Source organism: Chironomus tepperi, unplaced genomic scaffold (genome assembly GCF_022539635.2).
Source record: "Chironomus tepperi strain 1889 unplaced genomic scaffold, CSIRO-AGI_Ctep_v1 contig_73, whole genome shotgun sequence".
NCBI classification, from domain to species: Eukaryota; Metazoa; Arthropoda; class Insecta; order Diptera; family Chironomidae; genus Chironomus; species Chironomus tepperi.
The window spans coordinates 1,465,543-1,483,942 of record NW_027226195.1 but is presented as its reverse complement, the minus strand read 5'-3'; the positions used below and the strand labels follow the sequence as shown (position 1 = coordinate 1,483,942).

The following is an 18,400-nucleotide window of genomic DNA, read 5'->3' as shown; positions in this document are numbered from 1 at the left end:
AAAGTTAAATTTAATAATTTTGTATTTAAGTATTAAATAATCACTTTAAGCAGTAATAAGTGAAATTAGTTTGGTAAATAAGTCATAATAATTTGTTTTGTAATGGAGATTTAGTAACAAAAACTTTATTCAATGCAGGAATTGAGATTCAAAATTGGCACATTGAGATTTGAGATTCAGGGTAAAAGTAACCTGAAAGTTTCACAAGTAAGATCTCAAAACAAACAAATACCTGCATACAGTCTAATAAATGTTATTTTTTTAGGTATTAGATAAGTTCTAAAAAAATAATTTGTAAACCTCTTGTTTATTGTTACTGGAAAACTTTAAGTAAGTGTAATATTAGAAATTTAAGGAAATTCATAAACTTATAATTTTTGTATCTTACAGAAAGAGGTTTTTACAATAGTTGAAGAATTCAAAATAAAGAGTAAAGGCCTTCAATCAAAACATCGGGGCTTATTATTTTGTGCAATATTGAACCCAATTAAATAGTTTGTTTCGCTACAATGTATTCATGAAGCAGTAACCAGTCTATAAAAGTAACAACCACTTTAGAATCGTCATGCACATGGATCACATCTAAACTGTTGGAATATATCTTCTAATGTTGTCTCGTTTATAGCAAAGCTGTCGATTGCATTTTCATGGTCATTTGAAAATTCGAGTAGATCTTGAAATACTTTGGCCCAACTGATGCTCTTGGCATGAATGAAATATTGAAGCACACCCTGAAATTTAGAATTTAATTAAGTCATGGCTTTAAGAAATTTCAGTTCATGTCTTACCTCATGCTCATCTTTTAGGTCACAAGTAAAGAGAGAATTTAATTGTAGCTTAATGTCAGTGACACTCTCGATTATTGAAGGAGATGAGTCTGTTAGATCTTGTGCTTGCTCAAGATTTGGGTCATTTCCTTGAGGAACATTTGGTTTCATTTTAATCATCAATGAAAATCCTTTACCGTACTTTTCTTTCAATTTCTGGATGTATCCTATGCACTTTAATTCACCATTTTTCATGATTCCTAATCGATTGCATAGAACTTCACATTCATCCATTGAGTGAGAGCATAACACAAGTGTTCTTTGTTGATTTTGAATGGATTTAATGCAGCTCCAAACAAATCGTCGTGACTTTGGATCGACTCCAGTTGTTGGTCTGTAACATTTTTTAATTAATTTACAAATAAACTATAAAAATATAATTAATCCTTACTCATCCAAGAAAGTAACATAAGGATCAGCGATCATAGCCATGACTGTATTCAATTTTCGTTTAGTTCCTCCAGAATAGCTGCTAATTCTCCTGTCTCGATATTTTTCAATGTCAACCTTTCTCAGCCATTTTTCAACTTGCAGATCAAGATCATATCGACTGAATCCATTTATCATAAGCATGTATTTCAAAATCTCTCTCGATGTCATGTAGTCACACAAGGCATCAACTTGTGGACAATATCCAAACATGTGACGATACATAAAACTGTCTTTATCTGCATCAATACCGTTGATGAACGTTCTTCCGCTTGTTTTTGGACGATTTAATGTCAACATCTCAAATGTTGTTGTTTTTCCAGCACCATTCACTGTAAAAATGGACATAAATTAATTCATTTGAAATCAAATAAGATTCAAACTTTAAACGGATTTTAGAAATTTTAATTTTTAACGGTTTTCGAAAATTCAAAAATTTTAGCGGTTTTTAAAAATTCAAAATTTTTAACCGATTCAAAAAAATTCAAATTTCTGGCACTTTTTAGCAAAAACTTACTTCCAAGTAATCCAAAGCACTCTCCTTTCTTAACCGTAAAACTAACATCTTGTACAGCCTTTAAGTTTCCGCCATAGACTTTTTCAAGTTGTGAAACAACTACAGCATCCTGTTCCACCTTTTCTTCTCTAATAATCTCACACACGCTATTCTTCTCATATCTCACGTCCGGATCCTCAATTTCATCCATCTGAATATTTTCGATTGTCTTTTGATTTTTGTCCTTTCCAATGCATACACACATTTGTACACGTGAACAGAAATATCCAAATTGTTCCATCAACTGCTGATTTTCAATGAAGTAAAACAGAAAGAGGAAGGAAGCAATAAAAACTATGAAATTTGCGACAAAAAATTGTGTATAGTCAAAAATGTGTTGATATTCAGAATAGCTATTCAGGTAGATATCCGAAAACTTTGTATTTCCAACTTTTTCGTGATTCCTTTCAAATTTGTGATGTTCATGAATGACTTTTAATGAATGCTTTAGAGCAAAATCAGGCAGTATGTGGAACATTGATATCATCGATTCATATTCCTTCATCGATTCCTTGCTATTTGACATGATGATGATTCCAAAGAGTGAAAATATTTGTAAATAATTTAAAAACATGATACAACTGCTCAAGCTGCTGAAGCATTGACTTGTTATGTAGACAATCACTAAGCATGTTGCACCATATATAAAGAAGAATAAAGCTATTTCTTCCAATTCATTTCCACTAAAAGCTAGGCCTTCTCGATCATAAGTAGTTACCATCATTATAATAAGCACAACGATAGCATGAACAAGTAAGTCACTCAAGAATAAAGCAGTCCAATAAATCACACTTGGGATATTTTGTAGGCTCTTAAATCCACTTATCTTTTCCTTAAATGTAAACGGAAGATACATTATCATGTACAGCATCAATCCAATCGCCACAAATTCAGTATAAAGATTCTGAATATAATTCAAGTTTTCATCTTGTCTGTTCAATGGACTGTTTGTTATTTCGATTGAATATTTTGGGTATTTATGCTTTAACATAACATTATCCACAAAATTGAGCATTAAGGATACTGAATGAATTAGATTCTGTGAATAATAAATTTTAGCAAGGATTTGGTCATTTTCAGCATTCAATTCAAAGTTAACAGCTCCAATAAGATTATCATAATATTTAAGGACATTTCCGTCAGCCACTTCCAAAATTTCTTGATCGATATTCTTGTCTCTAAGGATAGCTACTTGTATCTTCTGTTCCTTACTAAAATGTCCTATAATTTCCTCAATTTGTCTTAATTCTTGACTTTTAAAATTCTCTCTGAAGTTTACAAGCATTAGTGGATCATTAATGTCTCCAAATTGAAGCTTCAAAGCGACATGAGTTTTATCTGCTAGATATGTGTTCAGTACAAAGCACAGACCAGTCATAATGATTGGAATTGCTACCATTGTAAAGAAAAATGGTAAATTACGCATCCAATAAATAAATTTCTTATAAAATATTGCTTGGAACTGACGGAAATAAATTAATCTTCTGTTGATATCTTTGTATAAATCATCAATATTCAGTACTTGATACGAATTGTCAGTCTCATCCGATTCATCACCCCTTCCATCGATTTTTGTATTTCCACCTGATGCTGAATTGAGGAAAACTTCCTCCAAAGTCGTGTTTGTTATCGACAATGACTCAATGCCGTACAACGACTTATTAACTTCCAATTCGTGAAGCATTTCTCCATACTTATGTTTATCCTTGTACGGTAATGTCATACAATAAAGAGGCTCAACGCTACTCTTTTGTTCAGCCGAAGGAATATGTCTTTTTATCGTGTTTTGTACACTAGTTCTGTCAAATTTATTTTCGCCCATATTTTTGAGCAATTTCAATGTATATCCACTTCCGAAATAATGTTTTAAAAACATGCTAGTTCCGTAAGCAATTAACTCTCCATTCTCCATTATCGCGATTTTATCGGATAGCACATCAGCCTGTAAATATTTAAAAAAAAAAAAATAGTTTGAGAAAAACGGCATTTTGACATTTGAAAATTAACTGTTTTCAAAAATTCAAATTGTTTGTTCAAATACCGATAAAGTTCAAAATTTGAACCTAGTAATTTCAAATTTTTGAATAACGGTCATTTCAAAATTTCAGTTAATCTTACTTCTTCCATAAAATGTGTAGAAATAAAGATAGTATGGTCCTTTTTGAGTTTCAATAAGATATTCCAGATATCTCTTCTAGCTTCTGGATCTAATCCACTAGAAATTTCGTCCAGTATAAGTAGTTTAGTATCACCAATAATAGCATTAGCCAGATTTAATTTTCTCAGCATTCCGCCAGACAATCGTTTAGCAACTTCATTAGCCTTTGTGCATAGATTTACTTTCTTTAAGATATTTGTAGCTTCTATATCAGCATTTTGTCTTGAAAGTCCTCTAAGTTGACCGAAAAATTCTAAATGTTCCTTACAAGTCAGATATGGTAAGCTGATATTATGTTGTGGACAGTATCCAATCTTCGATCGATAGAATTGAATGTTGTCTATGTTATTAACATAAATTTGTCCACCCGTCTTGGGAATTAATCCTGTAAGCATACACATTGTAGATGTTTTGCCTGTAAACACAAGATTTCATTATAGGAACTGAATATTTAATTAAATTTTAAAACAAACCTGCTCCATTGTGTCCCAAGAGAACAGTAATTTGGTTCTTATAGATGTCCATTGATAAATTCTTTACAACTGTATTTGCATCACCACACCATGTCTTGTAAGTCTTTGTTAAATGTCTAATTCGGACGACAGCATTTTGATTCAAATGTTGAAAATTCTCAAAGCCATTAGCAGTATAATTGAGAGCCTGAACTTCGCTATGGACGTCAATTTTGTTTGGTACATAATATGATTTTTGGAATATGAAGAATGGACTTTGACGAATCCCATATTGCCCTGGACATACATTTATTATGTAAAAGTATAAAAATATGCAAAGTGCTGATGAAATAATGAGCCACAAGAATACATCAATCATTGAAAATATGCCGTCATTTGGATGATTAAGCTGTGACAAATTCGAATTACTAAAGTAATGTCCAGAGTTTGTGAAATCATGAAAGATAAGAATGCCTTGATAAAATGCATTAACAGGAAAGATAATAAGGATCTTCTTCCATTGGACGGTTGCTAATTGAAAGCAAAAGAATGGGACAAAGTACCAAAATACAGCTCCGACCGTTGAAAATGCAACTGCAATTAAAAAATAAGATCATAAGATTCAGCTGTCATTTGTAATATAAATATTATTGACTCACTTGACTCAAAGAATGCGCTGACCAAAAATGTGAATGAGATGATTGATGTTATGTATATAAACATAAGTAATACTGGATAGAAAAAGTTTATGTTGATCCAAATGCCTTTAAAATATGTGATGACTAAACAGATGAAGAACAGTAGAAAAATCTGAAGATGATTTACTGAAAACAGAGCGACGTTGTTTAAAGAGCTGTATGGTGTGGCATTTTTTAATTGTTCTCGAAATCCACATGCCTTCTCTTCAACAATGCGTGTGAATATCAATGCAATGCATGTCAGTGATGAGAATAGAATGAAAAATATTCCCAAGCTGTCGATTTTTGAAGCTACTGGATTGTGTGGAATCATTGGAACTCTTTCAAACTGTACGACATATGGTGTTTTGCCAGATTGAGCAACAGTTTCGTAGTATGTTGTGTCCAAAGCATATTGAATGCCCAAAAATCCATAGTTAATGTACTCATTCGTAATTTTTGATGTTATAGACGATAAATCTTTCGAATATTGTCGATCAGTCTGAAACCTGTTGCTCTTTGACTTTATAGTGTAATCCAGCACGGAGTCATTGCCATGAAATACAATAATGAATGAACGAGATCCTAAATCTTCGATATGATTCCAAATATCATCTTCAGACTTAAATCCAGTAACTCTCTCATCTTGTGCCTCAATCTTTAGCCGAAAGTTTTCCATTAGCTGACTATGGTACGTGTCATTTGGTACAAAATATATTTTATCATCAATAGCCTGTGGTATATTTGCAATGAGCTCATCCTAAAGACATAAACAAAGAGAGTAAAGTAAGTAAATTTTAAGCAGGAAGTCATCAAGACGTGAGTAAATTTTTAAGCAAGTCACACCTTATTGACTTTTTTGTTTGCTTTACTTACTTCATTTATGGGAACATGACTGATATCTGATAAAGAATTGTGGTTTATTGACGTTGTGTCCGAGAACAGATAGATCAGTATGAAGAATAATGGGAAAACTATGAAGAAGAAATTTCTGGCCCAAAAATAACTTTTCTCTTTTAATGTTTTGACTAGAAAGACTTTATATGTGGTCAATATATCCATAGTTATACACTTAACACTTAAATATTACAGATTTATTAAGAACTTTCACTTGTACCGTTAATTAATTTTTTATTAAATTTCAATTGTCTTTTTAATCATTTATTACTGCCACTTTTATCGATTATTTTATTATCTCGTGATTTATCGTTGCACAAAGACATGCCCAACTATAAGCATTGGTTGCATGAATCTAACTTTAAAGATAAACATCATTTTTTAATTATTTTGCAAATTCAGTTCCTGTTTTTTTTATGAGACTAGGGATCTCAACTGACCGACTGTTTACTTTTCGATTATACCTAAGATTTATAGTATTAAAGAAAGTATAAGTACACTGTATTCACACAGATCAACTTCATTGCATGCTATGATTACCCAACAGCATACAGTTTAAGATCCATTGAGAATAAATTGCGATTGTTGATAAACATTGAATATTTTTCGAAAATTCGAAATTGAAATCCCTAAAGTTTGTAACGCGTTTTTCTCAGTCAGGTAACAACATAAGTAAATCATAAACAATCCTAAAAAATAATTATATTTTTGGGAATGGGCGATCAATACGAGGAATATACAACTACGGATGGACAAAACATTACGTATATCCAATATATACATCCAAATGATGGAGATGCGGAGCATATTAACTTTATTATACCAAATAGTCACATTTTAAAACAAGAAGAAAATGATACGGAAATATTGGAAGAAACTTACGAGGAATATATTGATGTGGCTGAAGATAATAATGGTATGGGAGTGGAGATACTCGAGTCTGTTGTTAATATAGGAAAGAAAGGATTTGTTCCAGTGAAACAAGAAAGTCTAACAAGAGAACTTGTTCAAATTTCGGATTCAAACAAGGTAACATTGTTTTTGTATGAAAATTTTCTATTCTGGATCTTACTGGATCTTTTGTATTTCTGTTATTTAGCCAAAAGGAAGAAAGCGTTTAATAGCAGATCAAACGAGAGCAATTAGAAAATTGAGAGCAAACACAAACAAACCTTACATAAATGCAAAAGGCAGAGAAGTGACACCAAAATCCTTCGATGACAGTTATGTATGTACATGTCCGAAAAAATGTACTGATCCAAAGAAGCTGTCAGTTAAGATTCGCAGACAAATATTTAATATGTTTTGGAGTATTGGGTCATATGAAGGCAGATGCGCTTTCCTGAATTCCTGTGTAAATGAAGCACCCAAAAAGAAGCAGTACACAAAAGCTGAGAATAGTCGTCGCAAAAATACTCGTCGATACTTCCTGAAAGGTGTTGAAGTCTGCAAAATGACATTCACAAAGACACTTCAAATTTCAAATTCAAGAATCGACGTGTCACTAGCCAAAATGGAAAATGAAGTAAGTCTGAATAGATCTCATAAAGTTCAGTTATTGACATAATTTTTATTGCAGAGTTTCATGGACGAACGAGGCAAGAAGAAGCGCAGGAAGCACGGATTTGGAGAAGAAACACAAAATGCTGTGATTGAGCACATAAAGAATAACTTTAGTTCCGAAACAAGTTTGCGTGGTCTATGGAATGCCTATCAAGCAACACATGAGGAAATACCTGTATCAGAAAGCTATTATAAAAGTAAGTTGCTCAATCCTTATTTACCAGATCCAGTAACTTAACATTTTTTGTTTTAGGAATTTTTTATGAGAATTTCAACTTGAAAGTTAGAAAGATATCAAAGATTAAGGAAGAACTAGAAGACACTGATGATTCAGATGAAAATGTATAATAGCTAATATTGCCTTTGTATGAGAATAATTTTAAAATAAAATTAACGTAAATAAAAAATTTGAATTTTGTTGCTCAAAAGCTTTTTTGGTCTGTGAAGTGAACATAGTCAGTTCCTTCATATTTTATTTAATTTCAGCATAATTTGATATCTGTAGACATTAAGTCCGTGTAGACTGATAGTCCGCGGATAAAGGAAAACGATAAAAATCAAATAAAGTCAAGAAGTATTCAGGAACCAGGTAATTTAAGGAAAATTTAAATTTTCTACCACACCCGGTTTTTAATGACTAATATTTTTGATATCACAGAATTAATCATAATTAGAAAAGAAATATGACTGAAAAGTATTTCTTTGGAGGAAGTGTAAGTCCAATAACTTGCCATGCATGGAACAAAGATCGTTCCCAAATTGCAATTTCCCCAAACAACAATGAAGTCCATATTTATCAACGCGAAGGCAATGACTGGAAGGTAATTTTATACATAACATAAAAATCAATGCACTTGCTCTAATTTCACTGTATCTTTTATTAGTTGATGGACGTTCTTAATCAGCATGATTTGAAAGTTATGGGCATTGATTGGGCACCAAACACTAATCGTATCGTCACTTGCTCTGTCGATAGAAACGCGTATGTCTGGACTCAAGGAGAAGACAAGAAATGGAAACCAGCATTGGTTCTTTTGAGAATCAATCGAGCTGCAACTTGTGTAAAATGGTCTCCTTGTGAGAGCAAGTTTGCTTGTGGATCAGGCGCTCGATTGATCAGCGTTTGCTATTTTGAAAGCGAGAATGACTGGTGGGTCTCAAAGCATATTAAGAAGCCCATTAGAAGTACTGTTACATCATTGGATTGGCATCCAAATAGCGTTCTTCTTGTTGCTGGATCAACTGATTATAAAGTCCGCATTTTTAGTGCTTATATTAAGGATATTGAGCCTCAACCAGCACCAACTCCTTGGGGCAAGAAGATGTCACTTGGACAACTTATGGCTGAATTTAAGAATTCAACTACTGGCGGTGGTTGGGTTCATTCAGTTAGTTTCTCTGCTGATGGAAACAAAGTTTGCTGGGTTGGACATGATTCAGCCATAAACTGCGTCGATGTTAATTCTGGATTAACAGTTGTAAAGCTGAAAACTGAATATTTACCATTCTTGAGCTGCATTTGGATATCACCAATGTCATTTATTGTTGCCGGTCATAGCTGCATTCCATTGATTTACTCATTTGACGGAACCAGTATTACATTTAATGGAAAATTAGATGAATCACAGAAACGTGAAGCAAGTGGAGTTTCAGCAATGCGTCACTTCCAGTCTCTCGACAGAAACTCACGCTTGGAAAATACTGATACAGTTTTAGATTGCATTCATCAAAATGCCATCAGTTGGGTCGCAATTCAAGCTGGCACCAAGGAACGCACAACAAAGATCAGCACATCAGGATTGGATGGTCAACTAGTCATTTGGGATTTAACATTGACTCGTTCGATGCAAAACTTGAAAATTTAAATAATTTTTGTGACTGTTTATGGATGAAAAGCAATTACAAATTCTATAATCATACATTGAATTTTTTATTTCCATCTCATGGGATTTTTTTTTTTCATTTTTTTTATCTTCATCCATTCACATACAAAAAAACTTTTTCTTTATCTTAATCAATCAAAATAAAATGAAAAAGTTCATGATGAATCATTTATGTATATTCTTTTTTTTTTTGTTTTCGTCTACTGCGTCTACCTCCTCTCCATTCGTCTTAATTATTTACAGCACATATAATTTTAATGCAATGATGCATCATCTTTTAATCACATTTTATGTAACATCTAGAAACTTTATATATTTATCTATATATTCTTTTTTTTTCTCCATTTTTTTCATTATCTTTTCTTACTTTTCTGGTATAATTTTCATATTTTCTTTTGTGTTTACAATCATTTTTCATCTCGTCAGGAAAGATTTTACAGTAACATTTTATCTTAACACTCTATAATATATGTATATATTTATATTTTTTTTTTTTGTCGCAAAGGTTAAAATCACATGGATACTGGAACTTTTGTTATTAATTCCATTTTTTATATGGCATATAATAATTCTTATAACTTCTTTTTCTCTCATTTTTAATTACTTTATCTTATTTCATTTTCATTTAATTTGGATACGGGAACATGGTTGAACGATCCTTCCTTGGAGGCAATTTTGGAGTAACTTCATTTGGATTTCTCGGTGATGCGCTACAAATTAGAATAAAAATTATTAGTTTCAAACGGGTTTCAAAAATTAATGGTTTTCAAAATTTCAAAAAATATCAGATTTTAAAAAAATCGAAAAGTAACGTTTTTCAAAAATTCAAAAATACCGAATTTCAAAATTTCGAAAAATAAAATTTTCAAATATTAAAAAAAATAACGGCTATCGATACTCACTTTTGTTTCTTACTCACAGTTCCAGGCGATTGTTTTGAATCAAAACTAATAGAATTTGGTAACGGTGATGGTTGAGTAGAATTAGATGTTGATTGATTTTCCTTATTATTAGCTAAAGCAGAATTTCTCCTCTGCATTATTGTGCTCGTTTCTGGTGCCGTTAATTGAGTCATTGAATGTCCATGGAATGATTCATCTCTCTGTAATTTCAAATGACAAAACAAAAAATGTAAATAAACAACGAAAAATGTACAAAACAATGTCAATAGACTCACCATATTCCATGTATTAAAATTATTGCTTGCCGTATTGTGATGTGATTGAGGTTGGTGATGTGTTGTACGAGGAGGTAAGGGTGGTGGATCCATATCTCTAGGCAATAGTATAGGTGCATCAGACGCTTGCCTTAATTGTGAATTAATATAATCATTTGGATTCTTTTTGGGATGTCTTTTTCGAGGTGGTAGTGGCGGTGGCATATGATTAAAATTGTGAGCATTTGGAACATTAACATGAGGAGAAATTGGTAATTGTGGACCATTAAGTTCATTTAATTGTGGACTTGATGGATGATTATAGCTTGGTGATGAATTGCTCATATCCAATGATGTAATATTTGCACGTATTCCAGCACGTTGATATGGATTAGATTTGTATAGTGATGGACTTGTTTGCTCTGGATGATGATGCATTTCCATAGACCTAAGGTCTTCAACAAGAGAATCTAATGGCTTTGCTGGACTTATTGATGGATGTGTATTAAACTGAATTTGTTGTTGATGAATTCGTGGACTTAATAATGGCTTATCAAAATTATTTGTAGCATTATCATATTTATTAAAAATAGTTGTAGTCGTCATAGATATGATGCTGTTTGACCGTCGAGGAACTTCAGGTGCTATTGCCGATGTTATTGAGATCGTATCATCGGTCATTAATGTTGAATTTAAAGTAGATTGTGATGCAAAAAATGATGATGAACTGGCCATAGGAATGTTTACATTTGCGAAAACTGAAAATTCTGATGCAGGCAAATGACTGTGTGCTGGAGGCGATTGCTCTCCTTCACTATTAGTGAATAACTGACTTGCTTTTGAACTAAATGGTAATGTGTTGGAAAGACTCATTGAATTGCTATTATTTTGACGTCGTGCTGGTTTAATTCCTGGTGATTTTAGTGTCAAGTCTGGCCATCGACGGGGCTGCAAAAATAAATATTGTTAGCATAAAGTGGAAAAGTTGATTATATTGAAAACTTACGAATATGAGTCGTTGACGGCAATTTTTTGGTTCAATTTTGAGACTTTGCTCAAAGAGATAATTTTGTATATCATTGACAGACTGGCCAGGAAAGGGATCAAGAGTTTCAATGAAGTGCTAGAAATGAACATGAACAATTAGTAATGAATCACATGATAATAAAGTTCAACATACTCGAATCTTTGGATCAATCTTTAAACAGTATGGTTGATTTTGATATTGCTGAATTTCTCCTGTTATTTCTGCGACTTTTCGTCTCTTGCTGAAGTTAATCAATACAGTGTCTCGTAAAAAGTCTGGATTGCCTTCCTCAATATGGAGAATATTAGTCATGTACATTCCAAAGAATGGCACACATGGTGGATTAATGGAACGTAACTTTTCTTGATATTTCCTATAATGATGTTCGCTCAACTCTAAGCACTCAGTCAAACATTTCTCATGAACTTTAGTTATTGCAGCTTGAGTCAATTTTAGTCTATAAACAGCAGCAGAGCTAAATGCTGATGCTACAGTGAGAATTCCATTAAAATTGTTTAGTTCCTGTAAAACCATCATAACTTCCACAGCACGAGTAAAAATTGCAACACGTTCCTCAAAGTTTTCTGCTTCAACAATTGATTTCTCAATCCAACGTGTAAACTAGAAATATGAAATAAATTACCAGATTATTAAAATTTAAAAAATAACGTTTTTCAAAAATTCAAAACATTCTTTGAACAAATTTAAAACGCTAAAATACGTTACTCACATTATTTGTGTGTTTAGTAATTTTCAACAAATTTGGACTGGTCGTCTCCTTATCCTTCTTAGTCCACACAGCTCCAACTAATTCAGAAGGTTTGACATTTTTGTACAACTCAAATTCAAGAAGAGTTAATTGTCTCGCCAATTCCAAAGGATGTAAAGTAAGAAGATTAAATTCATTTTCTGGAACCTGCAAATGATACTCAATAGCAGGTGGAGAATGTCCAAATGCGAAAGTAATTTGCCTATGATTCTCATCATTATCAGTTTTCCTTTGAACAATTTTCAGTACTGAGTCAACCCACTTTCTCATTGATTTGCCTTTGATTGATTCTAAAAATTGAGTTAGTTCCTGTAAAAGTGTTGGATCCCTCTCAAAATCATAATAATGCTGATCAACCCAATGTCTCAAAACATTAATGACACGAAATTGCACAGGTTGAACGTATTCTTTTTTGTATCGTTTCCAATCTTCCCGTTGTGAGCTTTTATGCAGCCTATCGTCTAAATCTTTATCACTATTTGACGTCTCATAAACTAAACTCGGGTCTGGAATGTCGAAACGCTCGATGAGCAAATGAAGAAGCTCTTTTGGTGAACAAAATGAGCGGAATGTGGTCAAAAATGTTCGAACAAATGCAGGATCAGCATAAATGTGGTAAGTCAAACGTTCAACAAGTTTTATTAATGTTGCTCCCTTAATTAATGGAACTCCAGCACTTTCTTTCTCCTCGAGAACAATATTGCTCGGACTATCAGCTTCCGCAAATTTATACATGTCAGGACTTGGTAACCTTAACGGATGTTGCTTTTCAATATCCAATAAAATACTATCCAATATTCTCTCTAACATTGATTTTGTATTCAACATTATTAAATCAGCCATCCATTCATTCTTGTGTTGAGCATTTTTAGCTATAAGAACTACAGAATGAGGTTCTCTGGGTGCAATTTCAAATGAATTTTTTAACTCATCCGTATCTAAACGATCTATTATGTCTACTTTACGCATAAAAAATCTCTCCTTCATACGAAAATCGTAGTTATTTGTAGTTCCAGATACAGTTTGCTTCCTTGTATTTGCTTTACATAACACTAACAGTCCATCAAACAGAAATACTTTACGTTCCGTATTGCGCTTTCCCGACACTAATTTCATTAATGTATCTTCCTTAATAAACTCATTACAACATTGTCCTATATCCTCCTTAACCCAATGTTCTACCGTATTTTGAAGCTCTTTTGTCTTCTCGATTGCCTGTTGTCGTCGTACACGTGAATTTGTCCTCATTAATGATTCCTTTGGCAACAATGGAATTTGTTTTTGAAGTTCAAATTTTAATGGTTCCAAAAGTCCTTTAACTGTCTCAAAACTCTCACGGTCCTCTTGACTCGTCGTCAGTAGCAAAAGTTTATCAACATATTCTATGTACACGAATGTGTGACCAATTGGAGTTAATAAAAGCTTTGGTAAATAATATTTAACTGCTTCCGAAAAACCATGACCGGCTGCAATCAATGATTGAGCTTTTGGCTTTGACAATAAATTCGATAAAGCTTCCTTCGCTTGTGATGATGTTACATCATTTGCATATTTTACGTACACATCAAACTCCTCTGCTTCAGCCAGTTCTATAAGAATTATCACTCAATTAGTTTGCAGGGTTTTTAGAATTAAATATATAACGGTTTTCAAAAATTCAAATAAATTAGTCTAATTTGAATTTTAGAAAATCGTTAAAATTTTTAATAATTTTTACCTTCAAAACAACTGCCGATGCATGGAGTGCTCTGTTCCTGTGACATCTCAATGACATCTTCCAGTGAGCCAAGAAGTGTAACTGTGAGTTCGTAAATATCAATGATGTTTGAAAATATCGGGTCCAGTTCTCTGACTGGATCGTCAACAATTTTTATAAGCTCCTCACGAAATACTCGAATAATCATGTGTAAATCACGAAGATATTGCTTTTCATCGTGCAACAATTCCTTAACAACTTCATCATACGTTAAACCATCACGAGGCGTTATTGGCGGCAGTGGACTAACAATTGAATGATTCTCTCCTTGATAAAACATGTCCATTAATACCTGAAAAAATGTCAATTGAAATATGTTTAATATGATCATGTGCATTAAGATTAAGGACGTAAAAAAATGATCAAAAGATAACAGATAGAGGAAAAATAAATAACAAAATCAAGCATAAGAAAAGCTGCAAATGTTTCTCATAAGCTACTTTAATTAATTACAACGATAATAATGAAGATCAGACACAACAAAGAAAATCATAAAAAATAACAGGCACACTTAGAAGAACGACGATACTTGTCAATTAAATCATAAATTAAGAAATGAAAAAAAGAAGTCTTTTTTATGAAAAAAAAAAACGACTTTAATAGAAGAAAATGGAAACAGAATGAATATAATGAATATTATAATCCGTACGTACCACCTGATAATTATTTTGATATTTTGGAAATGAGAGCATGAAAAAATAATTTTGAATTTTTCAATCAATATAGGAATTAAAAAACATCGGATAAAAAGTAAATGGTAATTCTATCTAGTGATAGCATCAAACTGATTAATATGCATTTGATAAAAAAAATTATATATATATACATTATGGATATATATTAATAATTTAGCAAAACTAGATTCGCAAATAAGATGAAAAACGACTTTCAAAAATCTGATGATCGCGCAAAATTATCATTTAATAATGTTGACTAAAGATATAGATCTATATTCGCTAAATATGAATAGTTCCCACAGAACTTTGTTAGCTTTTTTTACTGTTTTTTATGCATCATCTAAAATAACTTATGTTAGCTATTAACTTACACTGTCCGCTCGAATGGCAATTTGTACATCTTCCTGTGTTATCTCTACATGCTTCATATTCTTTACATAATTTCCAGCTAGTTTCAGGATGTCTGCCGATATGTATTCCAAGACGGCAACAAGAAATAAGCTCACAGAATTGTCTATTTTGTACTGCAGCACCTCCTAAAAAATTATCAACATCCAGTAAACATAACTTAATTAATCATGTCTATAGTCGATTCATACCTTCTGTAGCAAGGTGTGCATGCGATCCACAGGCAAGACGCATTTTTTCCGTTTTGATTTGTCGATTGTCTCGCGAGCATCTGCAAGCGCCCACTAATGAAATCCAGAGAAAATTGGGAGATAAATTTAGAGATCCAGATAAGTAGATATAACTAATTACGAGACTTTACCTTATCAATTGGTGTCGGAAATGTCTTTTGTACTTTTTCTTCGACATCCTATAAAGTTGATTATTGAAAAGAAAATAGAGAAAATTGTGCAATACAATATTTTATGTATGATTTTTCACATATTCTAATATCTTGATTCCGTATTCTTTTTAATAAACTCAATTTAACTTACAGCGATTGTGTGCGGAGTATCTGTACATAAATTTGTTAGTAATCGAAGACATAAATTTTCAACATAATACAATGCCTCATCGTGAGCCGTTAATGATGGATGAAGTTGTTCGAGTACCTGATTTTTATTGATTTAGAAAATAAAATTAATATCATGAAAATCATGTAAATGCGACGAAAATTGTCTTTAAATGATTGTTCTTACTTTTCTAAGTGAATTTAATAAAATTCCTTTCGTGAACTCGCTCATTAGTTAGAGTTTTCTTTTATCCACACTTTTCTTTGAGATATTAATAATTTTCATGGATTTTAACTCTGTTTTTGAGAAGTTAGTGAAGCTACAAGAGTTATGAGATATCATAAAATACTCAGAAAGCAGAAAAAACTTCTTTTTTCAGACATTTATTTAATTATTTAATTTATTTTTGTTTTTCTTCACGCTTTAGATCAATTCACTTTGATCGACTGCTTCCCTTTTCTTTTCCAAACTGCTCATTGAATTTTCGACCAAATCCAGTTTACAAATTTTATTAATATTTTTTCTCATTTATCATCAAAAACTTTACAAATCATGAAACGATCATATTAATTAACTTTATTAAGTGCTAATTCTCACAATTCACAACTTTAATACACAATGTTCAGCTGTATATTTACTAAAATCAATTAAAACGTCTTCACAGAAGATTCTTAAAGAAATATTTTTTTTTGTTTCTCAGGTTTACAAAGATTTCTACAATTTTTCATCTTCTTTGTAGATTTGCTCAGTTTGTAGGATACGCAAAATGCTTAAAAGTTATTAACAATTTAGCTACCTGAGGCGCAGGTAGATAAATAAAGATTAAAACTTCAAATTAACTTTTTCAAGACTTTTCAGAAATAAACAAATATCTCTAAGCAAACTATAACGATTTTAAAGAATTTAAACAGGCAATGTTTTTAAAAAAATCTAAAATATTATCAAAATTAAACGATTTTCCAATTTTAAAATTTCGACTTTTCAAAGAAATTAAAACTTTAGTTTTCCTATTTATTACTAAATCAGCATAAATAGAACAGCCTAAACTCCCTTAAAATGGACAAAATGCTTGTTGATTGAATTTATTCATCTAAATTTTTGCTAAAAACTATCCGTGCGCATAATTCGGGGGAAAACATTTACAACGCCGCTTTACGACTAAAAATTTTTAAGTGAAAAGTTATTTTAAAGAAAAAATAATGGATATTCGACCATCGCACACAATCTATGTCAATAATCTCAATGAGAAGGTGAAGAAGGATGAGTTGAAGAAGTCACTATACGCAATTTTCAGCCAGTTTGGTCAAATTCTTGATATTGTTGCACTCAAAACATTGAAGGTAATGTTTGCATATTTTTGAAAAATTCTTAAACTAACTTATATCGTATTATTATAGATGAGAGGACAAGCATTTATTATTTTTAAGGAGATATCAAGTGCCACAAATGCGATTAGAACTATGCAAGGTAAATAACTTTTCATTTATAAAAATATCGATTTAATACATTTCTGGATCTTTGCAGGATTTCCGTTTTATGACAAACCAATGAGAATCAATTACTCAAAAACAGATAGTGATGTCATTGCAAAGATGAAGGGAACATTTAAGGAAAGACAGAAGAAACCAAAGGCACCTAAAGCTGTTGAGGAGAAAAAGTAAGTTCCAATAATTGTCCAGATATCAACTGGATCTCAAATTTATGTTTTATTTTCCACAGAGCAAAGAAGAAGACAATTGATCCAGCACAAGCAGCCATCAATTCGTCAAATATCGAACAACCTCCTAATCAAATTCTTTTCCTTACAAATCTACCTGACGAAACCAATGAAATGATGTTGAGTATGTTATTCAACCAATTTCCAGGATTCAAGGAAGTTCGTCTCGTTCCTGGTCGTCACGATATTGCTTTCGTTGAATTTGCAACTGAAATTCAAAGTGGAGCTGCACGAGAAGCACTTAATGGATTCAAAATCACTCCTACTCATTCTATGAAGATTTCATTCGCTAAGAAATAAATACCTTGTAAGTTCGTCATATTAATGCATTTGTGACATAGCAAAACGTCCTCTTGCTACACCACTACAAAGCATATAATTAAGTAATAAATAAAAAAAGGATTTTTAAAAGCATTGCACATTCCGCTTTTAAATTTGTATTGATTGATTCGTCTGTGATATTAGGTATCTATTTAAAAAAGACATGCACATGTGTTGTTTTTTTTACGAATTTTCTTTTTTATTTGACTAAAACTCTTTCAGAGACTTGATAAATCAACAATAAGAGAAACCGGTTAATCAATCATGTTCATTCACGTGTAAATCGTTTTTGTTTATAAAATTATAATTTTTTTAATCACTCATATTTGAGAAATAGCTCGTTAAAACAGAAATAAGTAGAACGCAGTTAATTGTCATGATTTAAATAATTCTAAATCCATATTCTATTTGCGTCTTATTATAGGCAATAGTGCACATTTTTTTTTGTTTCTATTAATTGCGTATTTCTTAATCATCATCAATTTTTTATTTCTTTTAATTTGGTAGAGTCGCGTGTAAGATGATATAATTGTTTACAGAAATAAATGCACACACATTGTTTGTGCCTTGTTCTCT

At 31.9% G+C, this 18,400-nt stretch overlaps 4 protein-coding genes across 4 annotated transcripts; 3 read left to right on the top strand and 1 right to left on the bottom strand.

Moving 5' to 3' along the window:
* Positions 1 to 288: 288 nt before the first annotated feature.
* Positions 289 to 16,251, bottom strand: Sos (Son of sevenless). Its single transcript, XM_070653900.1, has 20 exons — positions 15,973 to 16,251; positions 15,769 to 15,885; positions 15,597 to 15,644; positions 15,427 to 15,519; positions 15,199 to 15,363; positions 14,112 to 14,442; positions 12,356 to 13,983; positions 11,779 to 12,246; positions 11,605 to 11,721; positions 10,620 to 11,546; positions 10,345 to 10,544; positions 10,081 to 10,152; positions 5,976 to 6,177; positions 5,082 to 5,859; positions 4,444 to 5,016; positions 3,931 to 4,385; positions 1,774 to 3,754; positions 1,219 to 1,588; positions 789 to 1,161; positions 289 to 731 (listed from the first exon to the last, which is right to left on the bottom strand). The coding sequence occupies exons 1-20, from the start codon at positions 16,015 to 16,017 to the stop codon at positions 564 to 566; spliced, it is 9,111 nt and encodes a 3,036-aa protein (XP_070510001.1). The 5' UTR covers positions 16,018 to 16,251; the 3' UTR covers positions 289 to 563.
* On the top strand, positions 6,637 to 7,987 carry LOC139100972 (uncharacterized). The gene is made up of 4 exons (XM_070653761.1): positions 6,637 to 7,025; positions 7,096 to 7,521; positions 7,576 to 7,756; positions 7,813 to 7,987. Exons 1-4 carry the CDS (start codon positions 6,711 to 6,713, stop codon positions 7,905 to 7,907), a joined length of 1,017 nt encoding a protein of 338 aa, XP_070509862.1. The 5' UTR covers positions 6,637 to 6,710; the 3' UTR covers positions 7,908 to 7,987.
* Positions 7,992 to 9,614, top strand: Arpc1 (Actin-related protein 2/3 complex, subunit 1A). The gene is made up of 3 exons (XM_070653757.1): positions 7,992 to 8,148; positions 8,218 to 8,380; positions 8,444 to 9,614. The coding sequence occupies exons 2-3, from the start codon at positions 8,243 to 8,245 to the stop codon at positions 9,422 to 9,424; spliced, it is 1,119 nt and encodes a 372-aa protein (XP_070509858.1). The 5' UTR covers positions 7,992 to 8,148; positions 8,218 to 8,242; the 3' UTR covers positions 9,425 to 9,614.
* A 362-nt stretch (positions 16,252 to 16,613) lies between the features above and the next one.
* Positions 16,614 to 17,947, top strand: snf (U1 small nuclear ribonucleoprotein A snf). Its single transcript, XM_070653770.1, has 4 exons — positions 16,614 to 17,126; positions 17,184 to 17,253; positions 17,311 to 17,443; positions 17,506 to 17,947. The coding sequence occupies exons 1-4, from the start codon at positions 16,986 to 16,988 to the stop codon at positions 17,801 to 17,803; spliced, it is 642 nt and encodes a 213-aa protein (XP_070509871.1). The 5' UTR covers positions 16,614 to 16,985; the 3' UTR covers positions 17,804 to 17,947.
* The last annotated feature ends 453 nt before the right edge of the window (positions 17,948 to 18,400 follow it).